General features: G+C 50.4%; 6 protein-coding genes across 6 annotated transcripts; 3 read left to right on the top strand and 3 right to left on the bottom strand.

The window, feature by feature from the left end:
- Positions 1 to 92: 92 nt before the first annotated feature.
- N7489_008844 (exocyst subunit SEC5) lies at positions 93 to 3,260 on the bottom strand (the record flags this gene model as incomplete). The annotated part of the gene is made up of 1 exon (XM_056714594.1): positions 93 to 3,260. The coding sequence occupies one exon, from the start codon at positions 3,258 to 3,260 to the stop codon at positions 93 to 95; it is 3,168 nt and encodes a 1,055-aa protein (XP_056562216.1).
- Positions 3,261 to 3,570: 310 nt separating this feature from the next.
- On the top strand, positions 3,571 to 5,116 carry N7489_008843 (isocitrate dehydrogenase (NAD(+)) IDH2; the record flags this gene model as incomplete). The annotated part of the gene is made up of 5 exons (XM_056714593.1): positions 3,571 to 3,636; positions 3,727 to 3,792; positions 3,928 to 4,014; positions 4,071 to 4,985; positions 5,045 to 5,116. The coding sequence occupies 5 exons, from the start codon at positions 3,571 to 3,573 to the stop codon at positions 5,114 to 5,116; spliced, it is 1,206 nt and encodes a 401-aa protein (XP_056562215.1).
- Positions 5,117 to 5,429: 313 nt separating this feature from the next.
- On the bottom strand, positions 5,430 to 6,484 carry N7489_008842 (EAF7 family protein; the record flags this gene model as incomplete). The annotated part of the gene is made up of 4 exons (XM_056714592.1): positions 5,430 to 5,755; positions 5,820 to 6,021; positions 6,085 to 6,230; positions 6,289 to 6,484. The coding sequence occupies 4 exons, from the start codon at positions 6,482 to 6,484 to the stop codon at positions 5,430 to 5,432; spliced, it is 870 nt and encodes a 289-aa protein (XP_056562214.1).
- Positions 6,485 to 6,678: 194 nt separating this feature from the next.
- Positions 6,679 to 9,595, top strand: N7489_008841 (tubulin gamma complex associated family protein; the record flags this gene model as incomplete). The annotated part of the gene is made up of 2 exons (XM_056714591.1): positions 6,679 to 6,796; positions 6,855 to 9,595. The coding sequence occupies 2 exons, from the start codon at positions 6,679 to 6,681 to the stop codon at positions 9,593 to 9,595; spliced, it is 2,859 nt and encodes a 952-aa protein (XP_056562213.1).
- A 279-nt stretch (positions 9,596 to 9,874) lies between these two features.
- niaD (nitrate reductase NiaD) lies at positions 9,875 to 12,817 on the bottom strand (the record flags this gene model as incomplete). The annotated part of the gene is made up of 7 exons (XM_056714590.1): positions 9,875 to 10,764; positions 10,818 to 11,441; positions 11,497 to 11,720; positions 11,771 to 12,006; positions 12,077 to 12,335; positions 12,398 to 12,497; positions 12,556 to 12,817. 7 exons carry the CDS (start codon positions 12,815 to 12,817, stop codon positions 9,875 to 9,877), a joined length of 2,595 nt encoding a protein of 864 aa, XP_056562212.1.
- Positions 12,818 to 13,485: 668 nt separating this feature from the next.
- niiA (nitrite reductase niiA) lies at positions 13,486 to 17,184 on the top strand (the record flags this gene model as incomplete). Its single annotated transcript, XM_056714589.1, has 9 exons — positions 13,486 to 13,613; positions 13,672 to 13,819; positions 13,883 to 14,422; positions 14,481 to 14,563; positions 14,614 to 15,138; positions 15,190 to 15,392; positions 15,446 to 15,918; positions 15,974 to 16,131; positions 16,182 to 17,184. 9 exons carry the CDS (start codon positions 13,486 to 13,488, stop codon positions 17,182 to 17,184), a joined length of 3,261 nt encoding a protein of 1,086 aa, XP_056562211.1.
- Between the last annotated feature and the right edge of the window lie 612 nt (positions 17,185 to 17,796).

The following is a 17,796-nucleotide window of genomic DNA, read 5'->3' as shown; positions in this document are numbered from 1 at the left end:
TGGACTATGTTTCCATGATACCCGGGATATGAAAAAAGTTATCATTCAAAGCATTCAATATACGATTCTTTAATAGCACTGTCTTGCTAAACTTATGCCGAGGTCGCTGCGGAAGGCTTGGAGCCCCCTCCACCATTTGCACCTCCGCCGCTTCTCGGCTTTTTGAAACAAGCAAACTCGCCCTTAGTCCGATCTCTGAGCCGTTTCAGGATAACCCGCATTTCTCCTAGTTCGGCCTTCAGTTTTGTGCGAGCTTCATTTGTGGTACGACAATCCAGTTCCACGTAGATCTGGCTTTGCACGTTCGATGCCTCCTCGGTTATGTACGGGCTAAGAGTCTGTGCAATGAACTCGGTATCCAAGGTAGCTTGCATCAAAGCTGGCAGCGAGAAGGAGGACCGAGCACGGAAGGCATCAAGCAGCGAAGAAGAAATTTGAGAAAGGAGATGCGTTAATACAGTGACCAGCAGCGAGGAAGGTGAATTTGATGGAGCGCGACTAGCAGCTGATGACACGGTAGACGGAATAGTTGTGGAGATCTCGGTGTGGACAAGCACCATGGTCAGCATGGCGTTGTAGACGTATGGGCGGACTTGCTCCGGCCTGTCAACGAACGGCTCCCAATCTGGAGATGCAATGCCAGTGGTGATAGTTTTGTTTAATGAGGCAGTAGTCGGGGTGATATATGATTGGAATAGCCTGTCTTCAATCTGGCTCAGCACGTCCCGGACAGTCTTGGCCTCCTCCGTCAGCTTGACCGAGAAGGATGTCTCAAAGTTCGAGATAAGTTGTGGGACATGGTCAGCCTGTAGAGCCTTGAGGTTTGAAAGCGTGAGAAGGATTCGAACATTCTGTTCTGTGGTCAGTATGCGGACATCATATTGAGCAGGACCGACACTTACCCGATTCCAAGAATCGACTGAATCAGCCGAGAGGACCGACAAAGCAGCGTCAGTCGCTTGGCTCGTCATTGCTGGTCGAGCAATAATCCATTCGTTTTCCTCATCTACCGTCGACAGGTGCTCTGCGTTTTCGACCAGCCCGCTCAACGCTTTGTAAACACTCGATACGAACTGAGAGCGGACCATTTGAAGCAATTTCGCAGGCGGCGGAGTGACAACATCCACGGAACCTGGCTTCGCCATAGCTTCCGAAATGTAAAGGATCTTTTGCATGCCTCCAAGGATAGCACTCTCGAAAGCCACAAAGAAACCGGGCATCTTAGTCAAATCACGCTTCTCCGAATCGCGCGTCCAGTCTTCCAACATTTTGCAGACCTCTGCATCTTTACTCCAGGCAGCACACGCCACGCGTGCGCATCGTTCCCGGGAAATGCTGACAAGGGTCTTAAGGAGGTCATATGTTTTTCCAGAGCCTCCAACCGGCCTTAGGGCTGCCATTTCGCTCGCAGCGGTGCCCACAGTGATGAGGAATTTACTTAAATAGTGCACTCCACTAAGCGAATTGGAAAATGGTGGCCAGAATGCAAAATCCTCCCAGTGCTCTCCAAGCTTTGGGGGAGGATATGGTAGGTTCTTCGGATCCAGCTTGAAGCGGGACTCTGTCGGAGTGATACCTCTCGACTCTGGAGTTGATGGACTTGCTGGAATTGGTGAGAAGAGTATGGAGATATCTTCGGTTGGAGGTTCCGTGAAGAGCGCCACGACGCTCTCTCGAATAATATTGACCAACACCGCAATACCTTCCTCTAACTCCTTAATATTGTCATCGGAAAGACGGTGATGCTTGCGACTCTCCCCTTCAAACCCGGCAGGCAAAAGCCGTTGTCGATTGCCATCAACGAATGATTGTGCGACTTCCCAGAAATCCAAAACCTCGCCCAGCAAGCCAGTTTGCGAGGACAGAAGCCGGGTTAGGAACGTTTGTATGCATTCCCACAGCTCAATGACTTGATCGGTGTCTAGCCTCTCTGGCATTTCCACCGCACCATCACGAGGTGCCAGACGGAGATAGGATGCTGTAGCCTGTGGAGTTGGTCTCTCTCCGCCAGCAAGTCTTCTTCTTAAAATTTCAATTTCGACCTTGCATCGTTCACAGAAGCCGGTGATCTTTGTCTTCAAGAATTCGACACGACTCTGAAGCCATGTCCAGATAGGGTTGTCCTCGACACCCAGTTCCAACAAGGCCCCGATCAACTCCATGTGTTCTTCCACGGGCCCTAAGGCGGTACTTGTAGTTGAAGTGGTGGGGGCATCCGCAAGACGTCTCCAGAGATCACGCTTAAAGTCGTGGATTTGTTGGTCAACATCCATCCACATCCGGCCCATGGCTAGAATGGTGTGTGTCTCAGAGTCGTTCAGTTGCCGGCGAGAACTAGACGCATGCTCTGCGATATTCTTAGCCCGATTTGCGAGCGTCCTCGCTTTGGTATACTGCTCAAAGACAGCATCGTAATCGCGCTGCTGGATGGACTTGGATAAATGGCTTCCAATTTCATAGACCTCGCGGTGTTTCTCCATCGTTTCCACCACCGACTTCAGTACCTTCTCTCGTTCCCGACCCCCAAGAGCTGGCCCCCACACCTCTTCGGCTTTGACAGAAGCCTCGACCAAGGGACCTCTAATACCCTTCAAGCCGAATTCGCTCTCCTTGACAAGAGCGGTCTTCTTGGCAGCCATTGGGGCAGGAGATATGCTCCGTTGGTGACCTGAGTAGCTCCGGAAATGCCCCGACCTGCGTGGGCTCAGACGCGGTTCCTTATCAACGCCCTGGTTCCTCATCTCGGTATAGACGCTATCGATAGTTGCCTTGGCACGAACGAAGCGCTCAAAGTTGGCTTCTACCAGTACTTTCAGCGACGCCGACTTCTGGTCGATGGAATGCGACAAGTTATCCAGGCCGCCCATCAGCGATTCAATAGAGGCCGAGTGATGCGCTTGTGATAGGAATAGTGCGGGTGAGAATGATGTCGATGACAGTAGGAACCGTGATTTTCCTTCTTCCTCCAAGGGCACTCCTCGCTGCTTGAGAATCCGGAGAACGCTGTCGCTTGTACCTAAGGGGTCGGGCTCGTCTTCCCGCGCATTGTCTCTGCTCTCCTTCCCTCTTCGTGAACCAAAGTTGCTTCTCCAATCACTGGGACTGCGTTCGAGGGCCATGTATCGTGACTTGCGCGGACGGGAGTCTGTTCGCTGAACCGGCTGTTCTTCTGGCTCATCGGCCACGTCTAAAGATGCCGGCCATTCCTCGGGGAACTCGGAGGGTAGGTTGTAGTGGCTTGCGACGTCGAGGTCAGCCATGATTGCCGAGTGGAGCGTAGGAGCTAGGACGAATTGAAATGCAAAATAGAATCATAAGCTCTCTGCAGGTGACCGAGATCTGATAGCAGAACCCTAATCAAATGCTGAGACCCTATGGTAGTCAAGAGTGGACACCAGGCGAAAGAGTGGACTCGGGCCGTGGGGGAAATGAAACCACCAATGCGGTCTGAGGGCCGGTCGGATCGGTACGGCGCCGAGAGATTTGATTCTTTCTCCCCTTCCCCTTCTTCCATTCCTCCCCCTCACCACCTCTAATCTTCTCCCAAAGAAATTGAAGGGATCTTTCAAGATGATCGCTGCCCGGAACTTCTCTGTTGCTCGCCAGTGCATGCGCCCGTCCCGCGTGGCCCCCCCGGTTTGCTGCTCCTATCGCGCAGGTACCAACCCCCTCTGGATACTCAATCGCTATTGAAGCTCAATTGACTAAATTTCGACCTTTAAATAGGTCCGCTTCTACGCTAGCCCTGCACAGGAGGCTGTTGCCAAGTTCAAGGGTCAGAAGGGCCCTGATGTACGTTTTTCTCCCACCGAACCTGTTTTTTCATCTATGCCGGTGCCAGCCGCGCAGCACCCACCGATCCTAATTCGAGAACATCACCACGTGTATAATGACGACAGTGCTAATTGATCTGCTTTTTTGAAATAGGGCAAGTACACTGTTACTCTGATTGAGGGTGACGGTATTGGTCCTGAGATCTCTCAGTCCATCAAGGACATCTTCGAGGCCGCAAAGGTAGCGATTTCTCGACATTTGAACTCTTCATGATCGAAATACTAAGTCAATTACAGGCCCCTGTCAAGTGGGAGTCCGTTGATGTCACCCCTATCCTCAAGGATGGCAAGACCGCCATTCCCGACGATGCCATTGCCAGTGTGCGCCGCAACTACGTCGCGCTCAAGGGTCCTCTCGCTGTATGTTCCAGCTTGAAATTACCCATATATGTCTCGCATTTGGACTGTGATACTAAACTGCGCTTTTCTAGACCCCCCGTTGGCAAGGGTCACGTCTCCCTGAACCTGACTCTCCGCCGTACTTTCAACCTGTTCGCCAACCTGCGTCCTTGCCGCTCCATTGCTGGCTACAAGACCCCCTACGACAACGTCGACACTGTTCTCATCCGTGAGAACACCGAGGGTGAATACTCCGGTATTGAGCACGTTGTCGTCGACGGTGTCGTGCAGAGCATCAAGCTCATCACCCGCGAAGCTTCCGAGCGTGTCCTCCGTTTCGCCTTCCAGTACGCGCAGTCCATCAACAAGAAGAAGGTCCGCGTTGTCCACAAGGCCACCATCATGAAGATGTCCGACGGTCTGTTCCTCAACACCGCCCGTGAGATCGCCAAGGAATTCCCCGATATCGAGTTCGACGCTGAGCTGCTGGACAACTCATGCCTGCGTATCGTCACCGACCCCACCCCTTACAACGACAAGGTCCTCGTCATGCCCAACCTGTACGGTGACATTCTGTCCGACATGTGCGCCGGTCTGATCGGTGGTCTCGGTCTCACCCCCTCCGGTAACATTGGTGACGAGTGCTCCATCTTCGAGGCCGTCCACGGCTCCGCCCCCGATATTGCTGGCAAGGGCCTCGCCAACCCCACTGCTATGCTTCTCAGCAGTATCATGATGCTGCAGCACATGGGTCTCCACGAGCACGCTAACCGCATCCAGAAGGCTACCTTCGACACTCTCGCCGAGGGCAAGGTGAGTTTTTACTTTCATTCCCTACAGTTACCGCACGTTACTGACCCCGTGACCTTTAGACCCTCACCGGTGATCTTGGCGGCAGCTCCAAGACCCACGAGTACGCTGGGGCTATCATCAAGCGCCTGTAAACCAAGCGCTGTTGAGACTCCTTGTACTATGACCCCCTGATCTATTCCCTTTGTACCCTTCGAACGACATTAGACCTATAGCGATCGAAATATACCTACTTTTGGTTACCTGAGGCGTCCGATTCATGAAAAACCTCAAGCTCCTTTGGTCTTATCTTGGTAGATCCGCATCGTGGATTGATCGGTTCTGCTAATGTAGCAATAAAGTACAAGATGCCTGCGTAGTCATACACATAACTAAAACAAAAGAGAACGCCACCCCCAAACTCCACAGGTATCAAAGTCCAAACCCGATATCGACAAATCGGCTATGTTAACGCCGTCGGGCAGTCCTGCGTGTCGCAGTGCCAGTCGAAGGCCTCTTATCCTTGGCTTTTGATCGAGATGTCTGCGCTCGGGTGCTCCGCGGACCACCTTTTTCGCCCTCTTCCTCATCTTCGTCAGTATTGCCCTCAGAGCCCTCCTCGCCTTCCTCGTCATCCTCATCATTCGCACCAGTGTCTTCCGAATCACCCCCTTCGTCTGATACCTTTCCTTGACTCCCTGGGCCGATTTCCACTTGCAACCGAGTCGAGCGTGTTCCACGTGTGGAGGTACGGGATTTGCGACCTCGAGACGGGGCAGGAGAAGACCGTGGTTCTGGGGTGGGCAAGACGTCAGTTTATGGGTTGTAGACCAGGCTGTAAAACATATCACTCCTTACCGTCTGTATCTGCGACTGTGCTTCCTCGCCGCGATCCGCCTGCGCGACTGGCACGGCTGGTGACGGGTGATAATGACTCTTCCATCGCAAGCCGCCTTTCAAACATCATGTCGCCGTACTCGTCATACGGAAGCTCAAACGAGCAATACATCTCGCCAGATCCTTCATCGTCTTCATTGACATCGGTGATCACAGAATCTTCCTATAAAGGCAACGCTAATCAGCAAATTGAACCAGCAAAGACAAAACATCGATGACGGCTTACCCGCTCGTCAAGAGCTTCCAAATTGTATAATGAGCCGAGCTTTTTCCAGATCCCTGGAATCCGCATATGTTCCGCCGTTGAGGGCGCGTATCCTTGGCTCTTTAAGTAATCTGAGATTGCGAGCATCCGAAAGTGTTTGTGTATGCCTAGGGGGCCAGACGGTTAGCTGCGTCGTCGACTCAATAGAGGTGGGGTTGAACCCACCGACTGGCTTCCATTTTATGATCGCTTTGAGTAGCGCCGTTTCTTGCTCATCTGTCCAGGGATCTGTGATGAGGTCGTAGTCTGTGTCTGACTTGTCGGCGCTGTCGCTTGACGGGGTATTTGCGCTCGACTCCGCCATGGTATCGTCTTGGGGCGTGGGCGAGTGTGCACGCTTGGTCTTCTTTTTTGGAGGCATTGTAGCTTAGGTGCAATATCCAAGAATCACAGGAAGTAGGAAGATTGAATTGGAGAGGGGAGATAATGAGCTTCGAGCAGGGCGAGGGCACTTTCTGTTATCAATGGTCTGTGCACGGCGATAGCCATCTCCGTCGCGGGACCTTGGGAACTTGCACGCGTCAAACGTCTTGCTCATTTGAGCATGGTCTCACTATGGATTATGATCATGAGCTTGATCCTTTTTCCAGTGAAAGCCTCTGGAGACTCTCCAAATTCAGCATAGAAGCTTTACAGCCATTGGAATCGCTACCATGGAACACTACCCTAAGTGGTAAGCGTCAAAACTGCAGATTTCCTAGAATCTTCAATAACACTTCTTCTCTCTATAGATGATGCCACATCTTGCTTTGAGTTATTCCCACAGCCCAAGGATAAGATTGACCCTGTATGGAAGCTAGACCTCTCTCCATCCGGCTTGGAAAATCCCGAATCATCTACCGACTCGATCATCAATCCCTCAATAGACGGCGAGTCTGATGCCACGGGTGACTGTTTGAAAGACATCTCAGGCGACGATAAGGACATATGGAGCTTGGATTTACTTCAGGAAGACCCTGGTTACCTACCTCCGCAGATATCATGGGAAAGGTATCAACACAGGTCTTTCCGAGAGCCCGTGTCTGTCTACTTTAGTGAATCTGGAGCAAAGGGTTTCGATGCAGCTTTGGAACAGCAAAAGGCTGCAAAGACAAATGGTGTACCAAATCGAAGGGTTCGCACAGATGTGTTCATTCGATCACTGCTTCGTCTCGGGCTTGGCTGGAGTTCTGCATTCTTTCACTACGATCTACGCACCAACCAATTTGAAAGATACTTGAGGGATATCTCTGTCTCTGGTATTAGCCAATTTGCATTGGAAAATGCAATTGAACATGTGGTACAATGTGGTACCAACATGCAGCGCATGCGGTTGTTTGCGCAAGACCCGCCAGCCAAATGCAGAGAACTTCCTGCTTTGGTCACGTTAAGCAGCACAGTTGCGGTAATAACCCTCAACCTTGAACAACAGATCTCAGATCATTCAAAAAATATTGCTTCGCCCTTACAAGTAAAGGCACTCTTTCACCGATGCGGGGATTTGGTAGGTGTCCTGGCAGATATTGTTGACGCTGCACAAAGGGCTGTCTCGGACGCACAAGTCATGTCGATTGTGACGGAGCGTGCGGCCGATTTTGCCCAGAATTTTGGCTGGATGGAGAACCTTCTGCATGAGATTGTGATTCGAGTGACTCGGCCATGGTTCAAATTCATCGAGACTTGGATTGGGCTTAGACCCGAAGACACAGATCTAAAAGAATCCATGATAAGCGGCAAAACTTTCGTCCGACTGGAAACTCAGGATACTGGCAAGTTCAAGACTGGGCAAGCACGAATCGACCACATCTATCTAGCGGATCATATGCCGTCATTCATCCCGGCCGATCAAGCCCGTTCCATCTTTGAAAGTGGAAGAAGCCTCCAACTCTTGAAACGATCCCATCCTCGTCATCCCATCGCGCAGCGTGATGTTCTCTTGCGAACCGGTGGTCTTCATCTGCATTGTGCGACTACCTGGGCTGGTATTGAGCAAATTCAAACCAGAGCCCAAGAGTACGAGTCAAGACTCCGCGCCGAAATCAAGAAATATCATACAGGTGATGTGGGGTTGCACGATCCACCATCAAACATGGCCACGCTGTATGTCGATCAGACGACTAGCACGGAAGTCACAACGGCAGCCTTTGAACTCTTCGATATAGATGATGAAAAACGCGCTTCAGGCCCGGTCACAGATCATAAGGCTCTTTCAGAGGATGTTTTGAAGGAACTACTTGATAAAACCCGAGGATTTGGAACTGAAGACACCGATGAAGGAAGCTACCTCGGTCCCGAATTGGCGTCTGGCCTCCATCTATCTCTTGCACCCATTCTTTCGTCACAGGCCCTTCTCATCGACTACTCTTGCCTGCACCTTCTCTTCAAGGAGAATCGAATTCGCCATCATCTGAACATGCAATGGCGTTTCCAGTTGCTAGGAGAGGGCTCGTTTGTGGCTCGTCTTTCTAATTCACTATTCGACCCGGAAATGGAAAGTGGAGAGCGAAAGGCCGGGAAAGTCCGCAGCGGTGTTGGCACTGGTCTACGCCTTGGCAGCCGTGACACATGGCCACCAGCTAGTTCAGAGTTGCGACTCGTGCTGATCGGCTTGCTGGGAGATTGTTACTTTGGCAGGGCAAATACAGAGGATGATGAGAAGACCCACGTTCGACAGGATAACGAGTTGCCGGGTGGCCTGAGCTTCGGCATTCGAGAATTGACAGAGAAAGAAATCGAACGATGTAAAAACCCGAATGCAATAGAGGCTTTGGACTTCCTTCGTCTGCAGTACACGCCTCCAGAAGTCCTTGAATCCCTCATTACTGCGCGCTCTTTGGATAAGTATGATCGTCTCTTCAAGCATTTGCTTCGGTTACTCCGCATGGTTTCTGTCGTCAAAGGACTTATTCGGGATTCTACTTCTCGAGGGTCTCTATCAGGAGACACACACAATGTATACCAGAAGTTTAGAGTGGACGCCCAGCATTTTGTGCTAGCGGTCAGTGATTACTGCTTCCACGTGGGCATTGGGTCCATCTGGCAGCGCTTCCAAGACACACTTACGAAGATCGAGAACTGCCTTAACCGTGGTGACATCGACGGTACGATTGAAGCGGCGCACTCGGTACCACGGCTTCGAGACTACCACGAAGACATGCTTGACCAGATGCTGTTCGCGTTATTCCTCAGCAAGCGCCATGCGCAGGCGGCCAACCTCCTTGAATCCATTTTCGGCACTATTCTCGGCTTCAGCCTTTTGTCTAGAGCAGATGGAATCGGGATGCGCAACGAAAGCGAAGGAGCTGCTCTTCATCTGTATCAGTCTTTTAGAAAACAGACCTCTGCCTTTGTCAACTACCTTCGCGGCCTGGAGTCCGGAAAGGCCACTTCGAAATCAATGGCAAAATCAGGGGAATTCTTCTCTTCGCGGACTGACCCGACCAGTATCTTTGACCATCTACGGGTGCGACTAGACATCAAGAACTACTATTGATCGAAAGAAGCAGTCCCTACACTCAGAATGTGTGAAGAACAGCCTGCAGGATCTTAGGTGGGACGTTTGCCACTCCGTTTTATCCATACTGTTTGGATATGTTATGATTCATGATTGACGAGATTCCTTTAAAATTCACTTCGTTTCTATGTTAATGAAAGTCCGATGCCTTTATACCCTTCCGGATCGCGTGTCTCATATCAATTACCTTTGTACAAACTCCACAAACGCCTCAAGCTCTAATGCGCAAAATAGATGTACTCCAAGTACTCACCAGACCTAGAAGAAGTGAAGATTCGACTCGGCCCAACCTTGGGCAAGAAGAATTTCCCGAGCAGACTTTTCCATAGGCCCAGGCCCACAGACCAGAACCATACTCTGCTCTTCTGGAGCCGCGTACTCCGCGAGAAGTTCCTCAGAAATGCGTCCCCGACGACCAGTCCACGTATCAGACCCTTTAGTCAACGTGTGCACGACAGTGCATTTCCGAGAATCGGTCTCGACATAAGCATCAAGGTCAGAACGGCACAAGATATCTTCCTCCTGCCTGTTTCCGTCTAGCACAACGCACGTCGTGGGATCTTGCGTGTCTTGCATAACAGCTCGCAAGACCTGGAAGACTGGTGTGATGCCAGTTCCTCCACAGATCATCTTGAAAGAGCGGACATGGCGTTCTTTGCCGCTAATGGAAACCCGGCCGTTGCCGAGATATTCAAACCGGCCTGTTGGGCCCTTGCAGTCGATCTTTGAGCCTAGGGGAAGCTTGTCGAGAGCCATAGTCATTTTTCCTCCCGGAATGCTTTCCGTTGGGAAGTAGATCTTCACGAGTAACTCCATCTTGCCTATCAGGTTTGTGTCTGACATGGGCGTATAGGACCTGATAATTGCTTCGTTATTGGATGGATCTTGGACTTTGATCATCAAATGCTGGCCGATCGGTAGGCCGAGAGTCTGTTTCTCATGTTCCAGGTCGAATACGAAGAGTCGCGTATCCCGGGATACATCCTTCTTCTCCGCGAGGGTGGCTTTTGTCCATTTCCCCGACTGAAGGAACACTGCCTGTGGCTCATCAGAACCAGCAGTTGAATCGCCTTTCAGTGCTTCAAGGGATGCCTTGTCTAATGTGCCAATATGGTAATCCGGCATCATTGCCTTCGCATTTTCACTGTCTGGGAAGGAGTTAGAGGTGCAATAGTCTGATGGTATTTTAGCTGCGACTCACGGATTGCAAGGAAATCCTCCGATACATCCAGACCAGCAGAAGATGTAACACTGATGGCTCCTCCAGGATGGTCTTCGAGGAAGGCTGTGCCATCATATACTTCGCCATTAACAACAAACCACGGTTTGTCGCTGCTGCTATTGGCTTTTAACTCTTGGAGGTCGATTTGTCTGTTCACGCCATCTTTCTTCATGTTTATCTCCTTCACAGGCTCCGGTTCGACGGGCTCCTCGCCTTCAACCCTTTCACCCCAGTAACCATTGAGCAAGTCACTACCCGTCTTCTTGACTCTTTCCATCCACCCGCCCGCTTTGGCTGGATGTGTGGGATGTTCAAATTTCAACGTATTCCCTTGTTTCGTGATTGCCACCCTGAACCATGGGTTATTCATCATGCCCAAGACAGACCAGTACATGTCACGCGGCATAGCGCTCAATGCCTCATCCACTGCACGGACTAGAATTGCATCGCTGGTCTCAAGGTCTGCCACTGGGACATCCAACGACCAGAAAGACCAACAGAAAGATGCCTCCCTCCACCACATGTCTACCTTGCCGCCGAACAGCTCGCCGTCAAAGTCGCGGTATTTATCTTCTGCGTATTCGATCTCGGAGAGGCGCCATGCTAGAGGACCAGAGATGTTAGCCACGTTCCATTCTTGGGTCTGGGGTATAAATACATTTGCCTCTGTCTAGCGAAACTTCAACTTTTTTTATTCTTCGGCCACCTCCGGCGTATGCATATCCTTTGACTGTGTACGTGGGTCCAGCCGTTGACAGGTCGATTTCTTCCTCGTGTTGTGGGTACACAGCCACCGAGTTCACGTTGAGTTCATAAATGGCATATCGTTCATCGGTCCACCACTTGCGATTCTCGGCGGACATCTCCGGTGTCACCATGGTCCTGGCACCGTTAGCACAAGTTACTGCATGACCGTCCAGCGTGGTACTTACGGGAGCACTCGATTATCATTGATATGATACCAGTTATCACTTGGGGCATCGGTCAGAATCAACTTCTTTAGCCACTTCACGCTCCGACCTCCGATTTGACCAGGCACCACTGCCCTCAGGGGACGGCCATGGTCTGGCCGAAGGTCTTCGCCATTCATCTTATGTGCCAACATGATTCCTCGGTTTGGGTCCATGGCCCAGTTCAATTTGACCGAGGTTCCGTAGAATCCATTCGGCTATGGGATGTGTCAGAGTCGATTCGAGGATGGTTCCTGACATATCCAGTCCAATGTAGGGAAGTCTCACCAGTTTATCAGCACCCTCCATGCAGACATACTTTGCTTGTCGAAGTGGCTTCGCACTGCGCAGAATATCCGCCATCATAGGCCCTGTGAATAGCGCCGTCGATAAACCAGCCGCACCCCATGAGAAGCCCTTTGATTTCCGGACTGTGTTCTGTTCTTTGCGTCTGTTGCCCGCACAGACAAGTGTGATTGGTGCGGTGATCTGGTCATATTTCTGAAGCACTTCGCGGAAGTTCAGGACTAATGGCTTCTCCACCAACCTGATCCATCAATCAGTCTTCTGGGACACGAGTCCTGTAAGGATGATCTGAATCGCACTAACCCTTCTATACTAATCTCCCAATTTGGGATATCCTCATCGCGGACCTGGGGCACTGGCCCGTGGTTCCGAACATAGAACAGCTCCGGGGATGTGAGAAACCCTTGGGTATTGGGTTAGCTTGTCGGCTTCGGTATACCCGATAGGAATGGATATCATACCTTCTTTGTACAATGCTGTCAATGGTGGCTCCACATTGAATGGATGAACTCCCGTCAGCCGAATCAGCCGCGGATCTCGAGGTACATGGTTATCCGGTGTGCCCTTGTCCACATCCAAGATGTCGACGGGGTTCTTTGACGGTGGAGGAAGTGGAATATCGGGTTCTCCTGGAGTTGGGATAATATCCTCGACTGTGATCTGGGCATTTTTGAAAGAGATTGTTTCGGGCTGTGTTATCGTTTGTGTGGTTATGCTGGCCATGTTGACACGATGCTCCTACGCTGATTTGTGCTATCAAACCGTTGGTATATAATGAACACTGTTGAAATTGCTTCTCGAAGTAAGACAAATAACACGATAAAAACTGAGTAGAATAAATCGAAACAGTCTTTACGTCCAAATACCCACATTTGACTGCGAATAGCAGTATGTACCCAGGCCCTCAGCCCTCAGCCCCATTCCAATATCACCATCGACATGAGCAGTTTTCAGATCTCCGCGGAATCCATGTCCCTCTTCTCCACATTCCCAGAATATCACCGAGTCAAGTCATTCCAAGTGCAATCGGACCCATGGATGTACCCAAGTACCCGTGTAGGTAATCTGCATTCTTATCTCCAGACGTTAAGATAAGCAAACCCTAACCCAACCCAATCGGACCAATCACAGCCGACATAAAACCACTCATCTCCGCGGAGATTCCAACCAACTTCCCAACCGACTTATCCGAGTTATCTCCTGATGAAATGCACTCCTGTTTCTTCCGACATACTCTGATTAGCCTTCATTCGTACGACTCACATCGTAGTGTCACAGACGTAGTATCAGACCGAGTGGAATGAGGCGTTTATTTTTCTTAAAATTAGAATGAGTGCCGTGTTCCGTAGCCATTGCTTGTATTATACTCCGTCTTCACATTGTTCAGTCTCATGCCTGCGATGCCTGTGCTGGATGGATTACGATATGGGGAGCCAGTTGATGGCAGTCCCAGTCCCAACCATATCCAGCGCCAAAAGATTGTAATAGTTGGGCTTGGAATGGTGGCTATTTCACTCATGTAAGGGACTTTTCCAACGGACAGGCTGGAATTCCTCTAACAATCCGGGAACAAACAGCGAGAAGATTATCAAGCAGGATACGGAAAGAAAATACGACATCGTCGTCATCGGCGAAGAGTCCCACGTAGCATACAACCGTGTCGGACTTTCGACGTTTTTCGAACATCGCAAGATCGAGGATCTATACCTCAATCCAGCGGAATGGGTGAGTCCTCGGCTATTCAAGAACGACAGAGAAAAATAAGACCTAATAAAAAACGCTCGTTAGTATGACTCGTTCAAAGAACGAGCATTCAACTACCACCTCAACACACGAGTAACAGCAATCAATCCCGCGGAGAAAACAGTCCAAACCTCCACCGGTGTCACAACATCTTATGACATCCTCGTCCTCGCAACAGGCTCTGATGCCACCCTCCCAACACACACACCCGGCTACGATGCCAAGGGCGTCTTCGTATATCGAACCATCTCAGATCTAGAACGCCTTATCGACTTCGCGGCCCAGCATAAAGGCCAAACGGCCGTTACAGTCGGGGGTGGTCTGCTAGGCTTAGAAGCTGCGAAGGCGATGACAGATCTAGAGGACTTCGGAAATGTCAAATTGATTGATCGGAATAAATGGGTGCTGGCGCGACAACTCGATGGAGATGCCGGGACGTTGGTTACTCGCAAGATCAGGGAATTGGGACTTGATGTTCTCCACCAGAAACGGGTGAAGATTGTTCATACCAACGACGAAAATAACGTGATCGGAATTACATTCGAGGATGGCGAAAGGATTGATTGTTGTTGTATTTGCTTTGCGGTATGTGTCCTTCTTTCTCGCCACCACTCTGCTGATGAATGTGCTGACTGGGTTGTAGATTGGAGTGCAACCCCGAGATGAGCTGGGTCGAGACATTGGAATCCAGTGTGGTGAGCGCGGTGGATTCGTGATCGATGAAAGGTTCGTCTATCGGTAGTCCTGGATCGTCAGTCACCATCTAATCTTCATAGTCTGCAAACCTCGATCCCAGATATCTACGCCGTCGGAGAATGCGCAAGCTGGGAGAACCAGACATTCGGAATCATTGCCCCGGGAATTGAAATGGCCGATGTGCTTGCTTTCAACCTGACCAACCCAGATAAACAGCCCAAGAGTTTCACACGGCCGGATCTCAGCACAAAGCTGAAGCTGCTCGGAGTTGATGTCGCTAGTTTCGGTGACTTCTTTGCCGACAGGGACGGGCCAAAGTTCCTTCCCGGTCGTCGACCTTCCATTGCCCCTGGCTTGGGAGGGGACAGTTCACGAGAGGAACCCCCTGTCAAGGCCTTGACGTATAAAGACCCGTTTAGTGGAGTATATAAGAAGTATTTGTTCACCATGGACGGCAAATTCTTGCTTGGTGGCATGATGATTGGAGATACCAAAGACTATCTGAAGTTGAATCAGATGGTTAAGCTACAGAAAGAACTCGAGGTTCCTCCGAGTCAATTTATCCTTGGTGCACAGAATGGTGGGGAGGAAAATGCGGATGACCTGTGAGTATGATTAGTCCCGCTATTTGAAACATATTCTAACTCACTCGGCAGTGATGACAGCACCCAGATCTGTTCATGTCACAATGTCACCAAGGGAGACGTGGTCGATAATGTGAAGAACGGCACATGCACAACAATTGCACAGGTCAAGTCATGCACCAAAGCAGGGACAGGCTGTGGTGGTTGCATGCCTCTTGTTCAGTCGATCTTCAACAAGACAATGCTCGAAATGGGACAAGAGGTATCAAACAACCGTAAGTAATGTCAATTTGCCAGTGCTAGCTCTTTTCACCACTAACATGTTTAGTGTGCTCACATATCCCCTACTCCCGAGCCGATCTGTACAACATCGTTGCGATCAAGCAACTGAAATCCTTCGTCGATATCATGAAAGAAGTTGGGAAGAATCCAGAATCTCTCGGCTGCGAACTCTGCAAGCCCGCTATTGCATCCATTCTATCCAGTCTGTTCAATCCGCACATCATGGACAAGGGAGTAAACGACTTGCAGGAAACAAACGACAAGTTCCTTGCCAACATCCAAAGAAACGGCACATTCTCTGTGGTACCCCGAATCCCAGGTGGTGAAATCACAGCCGATAAGCTCATTGCTATTGGTTCCGTAGCCAAGAAATACGGCCTTTATTGCAAAATCACCGGTGCCCAGCGCATCGACATGTTCGGTGCAAAGAAGCAGGATCTTCTGAATATCTGGACGGAACTCGTTGATGCTGGTATGGAGAGTGGACACGCCTATGCAAAGGCTCTTCGAGCAATCAAGGTACGTTAGGCCAATTGGCTTTTCAAGAGAGGACCAGCTGACAGTGAACGTTCAGAGTTGTGTTGGAACCACATGGTGTCGTTTCGGTGTGGGTGACAGTGTCGGCATGGCAATTCGACTGGAAGAGCGATACAAGAGTATTCGTGCGCCACACAAGTTCAAGGGAGCTGTATCTGGCTGCGTGCGAGAATGTGCTGAGGCCCAAAACAAAGAGTGAGTGCAAATGGACCCCACTGGTACAATCGCAGGACTAACGGCTGCAGCTTCGGACTCATTGCGACGGAAACCGGATTCAACATCTTTGTTGGAGGCAACGGAGGCGCAAAACCCAGACACGCCGAACTCCTCGCTACAGATGTACCACCGGAGATGGTGATGCCTATAATCGACCGCTACTTGATCTTCTACATCCGCACCGCCGACAAACTGCAGCGAACAGCACGATGGATCGAGAATCTCCCCGGCGGGATCAAATACCTCAAAGAAGTGATCGTGGATGACAAACTCGGAATCTGCGCCGACATGGAAAGGCAAATGCACGAACTAGTCGATAGTTACTTCTGCGAGTGGACCGAGACTGTCAAAGATCCCAAGCGCCGAAAAGTCTTCCAACAATTCTCCAACACAGACGAAACCGTCGAGACGGTAGAAGTCATTCAAGAACGATCTCAGCAACGACCCACATACTGGCCCAAGGACTCTGCCGAGCGCGAGGATTTCAAAGGTCACAAGTGGTCAAGTGTCTCCTGGCAGCCGGTTGTCCGAGCAGATCATTTCTCCGACGAGCCGCCTCAAGTCTCATCGGCGAATGTCAAGCGTGGAGATACACAGCTTGCTGTCTTCAAGATCAAGGGCAAGTTCTATGCGACGCAGCAGATGTGTCCGCACAAGCGAGCCTTTGTTCTTTCCGATGGTCTTGTCGGTGATGACGATGCCGGGAAATATTGGGTGTCGTGTCCGTATCACAAGCGCAACTTTGAGCTCAATGGGGAGCAGGCGGGTCGGTGCTCAAATGATGAGAGTATGAATATTGCTACGTTCCCCGTTGAGGAGAGGGACGATGGCTGGGTATATATCAAGCTTCCGCCGATTGAGGAGTTGGATTCGGTCCTGGGGACGGAGAAGTGGAAAGTTCGTAAGGGTGAGGCGGAGGATCCTTTCCATAAGGTTGACAAGAAGTTTAAGGGTATGAAGGGGAAGAAGGTGGCTGATGGTTTCTTGACCCGTGCCCCAGCGGTGCAGCCCGCCAAGTCGATTGACTGGTGATATGTATGCCAAACTGCCATCATTGCAACTATCCCAGGGCGCTAACTGTTTCTTTGTCATTTTGCGGCGGGACAGGTTGGCGTATGGGACATAATTAACGTCCTTATGAGTACACTCCAGAATGTTTATGATTTACATTTCTTTATTTCCTCTCCTCAAAGCGATGGAAGATCATATCTTTTGTAAACATTGTCAAAGAAGCTAGTATATATTGTTAGATACCTCCTCTAATTTCGCCCTTCTAATTTCTCTTAGTGAGAGTGTTCTTATTTAGTCTTTCTTATTTTTTTTGGTTCATCATAGGTTCTTATACTCTATTTTCCGCGCTATCTCTCTTATTTATATACGTTATCAAGGATGCTGCTAAAGATTCTACCTAAATTGCTCTCTAGAGCCCGAAGCTATATGATATATAGTCACGGAAGGAGAGCGTCCTTCCCACCGTTCCCTCTTGTTAAGGAGAGGTGACAGTCGCACCTTCCTCGTGAAAATGCGCCTTCTCTCTTCGTAGAGGAACCGCTATTTAAGATCCTTCGAATCTTCTTCCCCGCCCCAACATCCTCCCACACCTCCACGACCCGTACGTACCCCCATTCCAGTCTCTATCCGAAC

Source organism: Penicillium chrysogenum, assembly GCF_028827035.1.
Source record: "Penicillium chrysogenum strain IBT 35668 chromosome Unknown utg000005l_segment0_segment0, whole genome shotgun sequence".
Lineage (NCBI taxonomy): Eukaryota > Fungi > Ascomycota > Eurotiomycetes > Eurotiales > Aspergillaceae > Penicillium > Penicillium chrysogenum.
This window is presented reverse-complemented; position numbering and strand designations above follow the sequence as displayed.